This window comes from Anabrus simplex, chromosome 2 (assembly GCF_040414725.1).
Source record: "Anabrus simplex isolate iqAnaSimp1 chromosome 2, ASM4041472v1, whole genome shotgun sequence".
Taxonomy (NCBI): domain Eukaryota; kingdom Metazoa; phylum Arthropoda; class Insecta; order Orthoptera; family Tettigoniidae; genus Anabrus; species Anabrus simplex.
The window spans coordinates 650924234-650935054 of record NC_090266.1 but is presented as its reverse complement, the minus strand read 5'-3'; the positions used below and the strand labels follow the sequence as shown (position 1 = coordinate 650935054).

General features: G+C 39.3%; 1 protein-coding gene across 1 annotated transcript in view; it reads right to left on the bottom strand.

The window, feature by feature from the left end:
• Nucleotides 1-563: 563 nt before the first annotated feature.
• LOC136864312 (ER degradation-enhancing alpha-mannosidase-like protein 1) overlaps nt 564-10821 on the bottom strand; it is a 305977-nt gene continuing 295719 nt past the window's right edge. The window contains exons 9-10 of the mRNA XM_067141129.2: nt 1058-1222; nt 564-884 (exon numbers count right to left, since the gene is read on the bottom strand). Of these exons, the coding sequence (XP_066997230.2) occupies nt 789-884; nt 1058-1222 (261 nt within the window). The 3' untranslated portion in view covers nt 564-788. The remainder of the gene's footprint in view (nt 885-1057; nt 1223-10821) is intronic.

Below are 10821 nucleotides of genomic sequence, written 5' to 3'. Positions count from 1 at the left end.
ATTTTTCAAAGCGATTTTAGTATGTGTATTTATTTTATTCAATATTTTTGTGCTGTAATTATTATGCAACCACAGTATGAATATCATTAGTGTTCATCAATACGTTTTATGTACTTTGTTAAGATTCCTCGGACCAGTGTGTGTTTTAAGACTGAACGAGACTGATGGTGCCCAATAATGGGCGAAACATCTACCTTTAAAATTCTGGTAATTTCTATGTGTATTTGACCACACAATAGTGGAATAAATTATATTGAATAGGTGGTATTAAAAATTACTCCTTGTGTAAACTTTGTGATTAGCTATTTTCAATACGGAATAATAATGAGAATAATGGTTTGTACTGTGCACAATTGTCGAAAATTGTAAGATTGTGATGCTTTGTCGACTACAGCTGCAAGTACCCCTTAAAAAGGTTTTAAAAAAAAGCACTGATTATGATGATTTTGCATTTAACAATGGATACAGGAACATTTCTCATAATTCCTGTATCGTGCTAAATCAAACCACTCAGTTTGTGTTCATTTTCTAAGGGAGTAAGGAAGGTAAGTAGAAATTTCACACACAATATACTTTTTGTTTTAATTCCCAAATATACTCAATATTATTAAATACAATTTTACATGCACTAATAAACGTAATAATGGTACTTCAGAGATGAAATGCTCATAATAAACTCTGTATCAAAAATCATATTATTAAATACGTGAAAATCTTAGGTTTAGTTATCAGAAACCAATTCACCAGGGCTTCACTTCACCAACGAGGAAGTTAATATCTTAATCTTCTCAGTAATTTTGAAGACCAAGTGTTTCACTGATCTGAAGCAGATATTGGCTCTTGATTGGCAGAAAGTATGTCCTCTCAGCATCAACTGCTTGGCACTATAAGAGTAGAAAAGAAAGTTAATTGCAAAACATTAATATTGTATAACTACCATTCCTTTTGTTTACAGTTACTTCTCAAAAACAGCCTTTTGTGACTGATGACTCAGTATTATGAGTATGCAAACTTATACCACCAATCTGAGTAAAATCTATATGCAGAATATACTTACCTTTTCATTAGATGTATTTTGTCTTTGCTGCATACTATTCCTACTAAAACCAGGATTCTGCCACACCTTTGATCGAAAAAGTGGATCGACCGTGAAAAGGTGACCTTCTGTGCTGAACACATATCTACTGAAGTGTTTGTTCACGTAGTTATCTTTATCAAAAAGCTGAAAAATGTATTTAAAAATCATTAGGTGATGAAATACATTGGAAAACATGGTTCAGAATTTCAACACTTGAAAAGGAAAACAGGTAGAAAGTGTAAAAATTGGTTTGATAAACAGACTAAACATACAACACATAACAAAACTTGAAACTAACTTATGTTAAGTTAAATAAACTTCCTGCATATTAATTGCATTATACTACCTGATATTAAATCATGTCTATTATTTACAATCTTTAAGAAGGTGAGTGGATCAGATTTGGAAGGACATTAGAGAAGCTGGATTGGATGTGGCGGAAGTAATGGAGCAGGAAAAGTGGAAGGACAGAAAGGAGTAGAGGAGGCTTGTTAACAACACCTGGGCAACTGGAGTGGGACACTGATGATGATGATGATGATGATGATGATGATGAATCCACGTGCAAGACAGAGAAAATGCCTCACTGTCTTTGTATATGGTTTATAATTTTGATAGTCTAAACAAGGCTGTCAACATGTAGTACAACAGGATTATATAGTAGGACCTTGATTATCTGTCTTAACAGATGGCACATAGTTAACAGTCAATTTAAAAAAAAGAGAGATAATACATATTACCAATTTTAATGGACTTTAATATATTTCATGGTTATGTTTAACTAGTTTAATCTTTCTTAAAAATGAAGATATTTACAGGGAGTCAATGCAAGAACAATAATAATAAATGCTCACTAAAATTACCAGTAGAATGAGAATAAATTAAATTGACCTGATGTCATTCAAGCTGGTTTAAAAATGTGTGTTGCATTTTTCTGCACTCTCCTACAATTTATGTTCTTCCTTACATCCATTCTAAGTTTTCTAATTACAAGAATTCACAAATAGGAAAAGTCCTCTCAGTTTTAATTACCGCGTTGATAGGGTGACAGTTCCTTTTGGGGATCACTGTAAGTACCTAGGTGTTAATACAGTATAAAGAAAGATCTTCATTGAGGTAATCATATAAATTGGATTGTAAATAATGGGTACAGATCTCTGCACATGGTTATGAGGTTATTTATGAGGATCTGATATCTGGCCAGTTAAATCTGCTATGGTAATGGAGTACACCATACAGTCAATGTCTCCACGCTGAGTGTTGGGTGGCGGTAAATAGCCTGACCCACTATAAGGACCAACGGCTAAGGGTGGAGGAGTCCTTATAGAAGGGAAATGGGCCGTCAGTGGAGGAAATACCACTGAAACCCCATATCAACTGTAGCGTCTGTACTCCAGAGGAACGGCTACAAAAGTGTCTGTTCTCCATGTTAAGAGTGGCCTACAAGTTTTGGCTGGCAGTAGCTGTAAAATGCCTTTGGGAGTGGCGAACCCATCGTAATAAAAGCCTATATGACGACAACTGTACTGAAACCTCGGATAATGCTAGGGCATTCCCCACAAGCAACATGCAAAAGGCTAAGGCGTTCCCCAAAAGCGACACGCAGTTCTTGTGATGCTGGGAGAAATGTGAGAAATGGGCGACCAGCAACCAAATACATCGAGATAGCGACCATCAGTGTACATAACAGGGAAAGTGGAAGAAAATGTAGATTTTATGGTTGACAAAGATAATAGCATTGCTGTGAATCAGTGAGACCGAATGGAAAGGAAACGGTGAGAGGAAACTAAAGAAAGGATACACCTTATACTATAGTGGAGGAAGAGAAGCCAAAAATGAATTAGGTCTTATAACTATAAAAGACCTAAAGGAATGCCTAGAATTAGTGGAAAACATAAATGACAGGTTGATTAAGGTCAGACTGAGACTTGAAACTCATGTTACAGATATAATTCAAGGGTATGCTCCACAAACAGGAACTACAGATATGGATTGATTGGAATACCTTGAATATCTGGAAGGCCATATACAGGACAAGCAAGTTGCGATCATAGGAGACATGAATGCCCAAGTAGGTCAGGAAAGAAAAGGAGATGAGGAGATTATAGGTCCATTTGGATGTGGGAAGAGAAACAAGGCTGGAGATATTCTGATAGACTTTTGTAGAAGAAATGAGCTGATCATTGGTAACACATGGTTTCAAACAAAAAAACAGTCAGAAGATAACAAGATATAGTTGGCATAAAAAAAATCAAAACTCTGACAGATTACATTTTGGTCGAGAAAGGTAACAGGAAAATGTTGGTAAACGTAACAGCGCTCCCAAGTGAATCTTTCGAAGGAGATCACAGAGTTGTGATAGCTAAGTTAAAGATGGGAAAGTTACAAAAGATGACTGAGATTAACCAGAGAAAGCTAAGGGTGTGGAAATTGCAGGAGAAGGAAATAAATGAAGAGTTCCAGACACACATTAAAACAAGTATACCTAAGGAAGACATCAGAAGGGTAGAAGAAGAATGGGCGTACTTTAAAACAGTCATGGTGGAGTCTATAATCTGATGCTTGTTGTTTAAAGGGGCCTAACATCGAGGTCATCGGCCCCTACGAAATGAAATAACAAAAAATACAAATTCATCCACTGACCAAAATGAAATAAAAAATGTCATGAAGAATGAATGGATGGACATGAACCCAACAAAAACAAACAAACAAACAAACAAACAAACAAACAAACAAACAAACAAACAAACAAACAAACAAACAAACAAACACAGTGGATCAGACACAAAAAAGATCGTGAATAATAGTATTACTGACCAAGGGACCACTTATAAAGCACTATGATGCTTGATGTCAATAGGGGTGCAAAATCCACGACTAAGGCCCCACGGAATGGTACATGTCGCGAGTAAAGTAGAACCATGGTATTTGTCATTTTGGGGTACTAATCAAAAGTAGCGAAGACTCACGGTGTTCCACACAAGATGGTACTACTCACAAGTATTGTACTTCGTACAGGTAACGCAGACCTATGGTGTTTCGCACACAATGGCGCCACTTACAGCCAACGCAAACCGATGAGTTTCCTCACTTAGGTGTACTAGTCACGGGTGCCGGTCCCAAGGGCCCTGTGGTGTTCCTCACATAGTGAGTACTAATCACAGGCAACGCAGACCCACGGTGTCGCTCATATAGTGGTACAACTCACAGGCTACGCCCAGACCCGCGGTGTTGCCCACATGGGTACAACGCACGGGTACTGGAATCCACCAGGCCAGGCTTTTTACTGCAACTAATCACAAACCGATTTCGTACCAAGTTAGTGATACTACTCGCAAGTACATGCAACCCATGGTGTTCCCCGCAGGATGGTACGAATCAAGAGTAGTTTCATGGTTCTAATTCAATCATCCCTTGGTCGCTCCTTGTAGTCGCCTCTTACGACAGGCATGGGAGACCGTGGGTGTATTCTACATGTGCGTCCCCCACCTGCAGGGGGTAGTGTGTTTGGTCCGCGAGAGGTATTTTATTTCCCTCAAGTCCGCCGGCAAGCCGGTTAGGACCCCCCTATCCGCCACCTGGGACGCGCCACGTGAGAGTATCACCTCTCCCCCTGCTACGCCTGCGCAGCAGGTTCGTGGAGTCTATAATCTATCAGCTTCATTGTCCGTATTGATAATTTAAGCACACAAGTATGAAGGATGAGTAAATAATTATTTACATTAATGTAAATAATTCTAAACATTTTGTAAAATAAAGTACTGATTAGGTACAAAACTCATCCTTCATACTTGTACGGTGGAGTCTGCAGAAAAGACCGTGGAAGAGTATCAGGAAGGATGAAAGATCACGAAATGCCCTGGTGGAATGACAGGGTAAAAGATATCGTTAGACGGAAGAAACAAGCTTGGAAAAGATGGCTGAGAAACAGAACAACAGAATGCAAAACAGAATACAGGCACTGCAAAAAGGAGTGCTCCAAGGTGGTTCAAGAAGAGAAAAAGAAATGCTGGCAAAATTTCACTGAATCTCTGCAAGAAGGTACAACCGGAAGCAAAAAGATCTTATTCCAGTGGGTAAAAAAAGAAGAAAAACCCAGGTGAAGGGGGTAACTTCATTAAAAATGAACAGGAGGAAGTGATGACACTGAAGCAGGATATATTGCAGAAGTGGAGAAAATACTTTGAACAGCTTTACAACGTGCAAAATACCTCGGCACAAGGAGAAATCGAAGAACCAGACTTAGTGCAGATGGAAGATAAGGAAAACAAGGTGTCCATGGCAGAGATTGAGTGGGCCACTAAAAGAATGACTAAAAGAATGAAACGAGGCAAGGCAGCTGGAATTGACGGGGGCACCCTAGAAAGAACAATAGCAGCAGGAGCAGTTAGTCTACAGTGGTTGTATAGACTCTTCATAGTGATATGGAGAGAAAAGACTGTTCCAAAAGAGTGGAAGAAATGGATCATTATACCAATTTTCAACAAAGGAGACAGGAAGCAATGTGAAAATTACAGAGGAGTGACACTGATACCTTATACAGCTAAGATCCTTGAAAGAATCTTGGATAGACAAAGAAGAGACAGAGTAGAGGGAAAATTAGCAGAACACCAGCATGGATTCAGAAGAGGCAGGTCCACATTTGACTCAATATTTACACTGTGTCAAATGATGGAAAGGTATTGGGAATGTGGAAAGGACATGATAGTAATGTTTCTAGATATTTAAAAGGCATATGACAGTGTCCCGAGAAATTTGGTATGGGAAACATTGACATAGGCACAGATGGGGAATGAAACAATGCAGATGGTAATAGCATTGTATCAAAATTGCAAAAGCTATGTTAGAACCAAAGTGGGTCAAACTGAATGGTTCAGAGTTGAGACAGGCTGAAGACAGGGAAGTGTACTGTCTCCCTTACTCTTCATTATCATCATGGATAGAATTCTACATAATATAAAGGAGAAGATGATGGGCGAGGAAGTAAAGTCTACGCTCTTTGCTGATGACATTGTAGTTTGGGGAGATAATGAAGAGGAAGTACACATATAAGTTGATTTATGGAATAAGGAGATAAAAAATTTTGGAATGAAGATTAGTACTGCAAAAAGCAAGACTTTGATCATGACGGGAGGTAACAGAAAATCCAGGGGAGTGATAAAAATAGGAAATGAACCTCTTGAAGTAGTGAAACATTTTAAATATTTGGGCAGCATGATGTCACAAGATAGAAATTTGGATGGAGAAATTGATTTAAGAATTCAGCAGTCTGCAAGTTTCTACCAGTGCGTGAGAGACAATGTATGGAACAAAGGTGTGCCAATGAATTCCAAGGTTTTATGCTCGTCCTATTATAAACCTATACTGACCTATGCTTCAGCAGCTTGGACGTTGACTAAGCAGAACCAAAGTAAGATGCAAGCAGCTGAAATGAGGTTCTTGAGGAGCATACAAGGAAAGACAAGACGAGATAGAATACAAAATGAGGAAATAAGGAGAAGCGTGGGAGTATGTAAACTTCAAGAAGAAACTGATACAGCAAAGCTAAAATGATTTGGACACATGATGAGAATGCCAGGAGAGAGAATACCAAAGAGAACATTCATGGATACAGAGACTGCAAAGAGGCCTAGCGGACAGCCTAAAATGAGGAGTGTTGTGGACTGTATTGCAAATAGAGGAGCTGACAGCAATAAAGTACTAGAAGAGGAATGGTGGAAAGATCGAGTAAGGTGGAGGGCTTTGGTACACTACGCTACCCAGAGAGAATCTGGAAAAGGGAATGGAAGAAGATGAAGAAGAGTAAGTATGTAAAGGCGAGGGCATATAAGTCTCTGGTAGGACTCCAACCTTTTTTTTGCTAGTGGCTTTACATCGCACCGATACAGATAGGTCTTATGGCAACGATGGTATAGGAAAGGCCTAGGAGCTGGAAGGAAGCGGCCATGGCCTTAATTAAGGTACAGCCCCAGCATTTGCCTGGTGTGAAAATGGGAGACCATGGAAAACCATCTTCAGGGCTGCCGACAGTGGGATTCGAACCCACTATCCCCTGGATGTAAGACCCCAACTAGAGCATGGTTCTAGTGCATGGGACCCTCGCCAGGTTTACTTGATTCAAGAACCGGAAATAATCCACCGAAATACACCTCAATTTTTTCTGGGTGATTTCCGATACCAGAGTAGCGTTACAAAAATGTTGCAAAGTTTGGGCTGGAAAGACTTGGGAGATAGGCAACTAGCTGCTCGACTAAGTGGTATGTAATACCAATATAATTGGTCCGTTATTGGACATTATACATTTTCCAGCTAACTCATTCATGGTTGCCAGCGTTTCGCCCCAGTGTGCTAATTGGGCTCATCAGTTGGTAAATAGCACACCTACCAAGACGCATGGCTAGTGCATACCGTGGAGGGAACTGTGTAGGCTACTCGGAGCCACCGGCAGTGCCAATGCACTGTGAGAGACTTTCTCTCAATTAAAAAAATTTATGCTTGCCTGGCCATCAGATGATATAGGTGTTGGTTCCCATAGGAAACATGAAATATTTGTCCCAAATTAGTAAATTTATAAAACCCTATGGGAACCAACACCTATATCATAAGTGGTATCTTCTGAGCTGTCAGTGGAGAGATGGCATGGAATGACATTAGTAGACAAATAATCTTGAGTAGTATCTCTAAGAGTAGGAAAGATCACAATATTAAGATAAAGTTGCAATTCAAGAGGAAAAATTGGGGCAAATATTCGTTTATAGGAAGGGGAGTTAGGGATTGGAATAAACCAAGGGAGATGTTCAATAACTTTCTAATTTCTTTGCAATCATTTAAGAAAAATCGAAGAAAAGAACAGACAGGGAATCTGCCACCTGGGCGACTGCCCTAAATTCAGAAGAATGTTTGAAAAATCCATATTGTTCTCCTGCTTGAGGAAGTCCATTAAAGTCTCAGCCACCTCCAGTGTGGTCTGAAGTGGTGTACAATTGTTTGTGATGCAATCTTCTTCCCCATCCCCCTCACTTTCACTCATCACTTCGAACATGACTGCCTAGTTCTCCCACACGCTTTCAGTTACTATTTTCTCATCATTCAAAATGAAAAGCCATATATCATCAGTATGAAGCCACTCCTTAATGTTATTTTCACCCATTTCTCTAAGCTGAATGTTATTTTCAATAGTCTTCACGATATCTTTGATGATTTATCTCTCATGTTCATCTTTGTCAGTGAACCCATAACATTAGCAAGCTCTTCAACATCAACGTACTTGGGGCATTCAGAAATAATTGGCACTACAATTTTTTTGTATTAAGAGAAATCATTTACTGAACAAACGAATACAGATAATATTACAGGTATTCCCCATCAATGTCTATGCACTTTTGCCATCATTCTAGCAGCTTCCAAATTTGCATAACAAACTATTCTTTGGGGGTATCTTGGTGCCACTTGTGGACAACTGCATGAAGTTCTTCATTGGTGGTGAACTTCTTATCCCGCATGATCTCTTTCTTTGCGTCAAATAGGGCATAGTCGCTAGGACCCAGATCCGACAAATATGGAAACATAGTAAACCATAGTTCACGCACAGTGGCAAGGGTCTGGCGACTGGCATGTGGCCGCACATTGTTGTGTTGGAATAGAATGCCACAGCCCCATTTTTCGTGGCGGCATTGTTGAATGCATCAGCGTTGTTGGTGCAGTGAACCGCAGTACCGATCACTGTTCAGGGTCGTTTTGGGAGGACCCAATTAACCAGCAATATCCCTTCCTGATCCCAGAACACAGTCACCATTTTTTTCTGCACGAATATTCACGACCCTGTCTTCTTGGGACAAAGGCTCCCAGTATGCATCCACTCCATAGACTGGAGTTTCTTTTCTGGAGTCTCATGGAAGAACCATGAATTGTCGATGGTGACCAGACGCTCAAAGGCACACACCTTCTTCATCTTCAAATCCTCATGGATGATGGTATGGAAGGTTCTGTGATAGACCTGTTGCCTTTTCTAGTTGATCAAACGTGATTCTTCTGTGCCCCATTATCAATTCATTGACACACTGGGCATCGTTTGGTTTGCGTGCAGTTGCTGGTCACCGAGTGCTTTTGCATTTTTCAGCACAGTCCCTGCCGTCTCTGAACTCTGATACCCAATGAAACACGGATCTACGGCTTGGTGCTGTTTACTCACATATAGTTGCCATCCTCTTGTGGATGTCTGAAGCTATCACTCCCTCCCTCCCTCCCTCCCTCCCTCCCTCCAGAGAAACCACACAGTCCACCGTTGCCCATGTTTGTCTGCTCCCATGTTGTCTTATCGATGTCCACCAGCATACTCACAAGCAGGAATAAGTGCTGCTGCAATGTGCCACCTATGAGAAGCAGCAACACCATCTGGTGGCAGTAAACCATCCTATAGTCTATCTTCACGCATACATCTCCACACGTTTCAAACTGCTACTTTGCAGGATTTATAATCAAAGATAAGGATAAGGTTTTCCACCCGTTCAATACTACAAAATAGTGAAATTATTATAACATCACGTTTTTATTTAATGTCATTTCTGGTACCGGTTTCAGCAACTTAATTTGCCATCATCAGCATAGGAGATTGTTGCAGGACATTTTTGATAGCTACATTAAAAAACTTATACTAATTGTATGTACATAAATAGGACCTTCTAAACTAAGTTTTGTGTCATTTACAATTGCGTGTATACCTTAAAGCTTATGTAATTGAAATACAGAGACTAATTCAATTATTACCAAGTTCTAGATAAGCCATACAACTTATGCAATTTTTAAATATAGAGCTCCTTGCATTGTCAAATTGTTTGTAACTATTATAAAAATTTTATGATGATACCAAACTTTAGATAAAATTTCTTATTAATTATATTTTATTCAGCTGTTAAGGACGTACATTTAGCCTTGAAGACACATAAAAACATTTTTAAAAATTTTCTGTCTTAGGCACTTTTTAAAATAATAAATTAATTAACAGCTGGTTTCATTCTAGAATGTTGTTGTACAATATAAATCGGTAGAAAACCATTTTCAGTGACCAATTTTGATAGAAAACAGTTCCTCATAGAATGTGATTAGTGAACCATATGTAGTGCTCATATTTTTCGTTATTAGAATAAAAGATTTAATGACATACGTCTTGTATGGCTACACTGAATCAGATTAATTTAAAACTGTGTCATTAGTATTGGTCCTAAAATTTAAAATTGTATCCAACACTATGTGGTAAACTTGAAGCCGTAAATTGATGGACGAGGTTTCTTGAAAATACGCTATTTTCTGGAGAATTTTTTTGGAGCCGAGGACTTGTTTCTGTGTGCCTGTCGTCGTGCGTGTGAGTGTCTTAGACCAGCTGCTGGGAATGGAGTTTGATGGACTGAGTAGACAGTGGATACTATAACGAGCTGCGAGACTGAGGTGTAGAGTGCGGACCGTGACAGCGCCAACGAGTGTGACTGAGCAGCTGAGTGAGTGTAGTGTAAGTGATCAAAGACTCTGTGTATGTGTGTGTCATTGTAGATAAAACATGAGAAACTAAGAGAGAGAGAGAGAGAGTGAACCGTATAAGTGTGTGTCCTGTGTACTTATGTAAATTGTGAGCTTGGCAATTGTGTGTGTGTAAATGTGTAGTTTTAGAGCTTAGCTAATCAATTTTAGAAATAGGACGCTACCAGGTTCTGTCTTATTTATTTATCCCACCAACACGTAACAATATA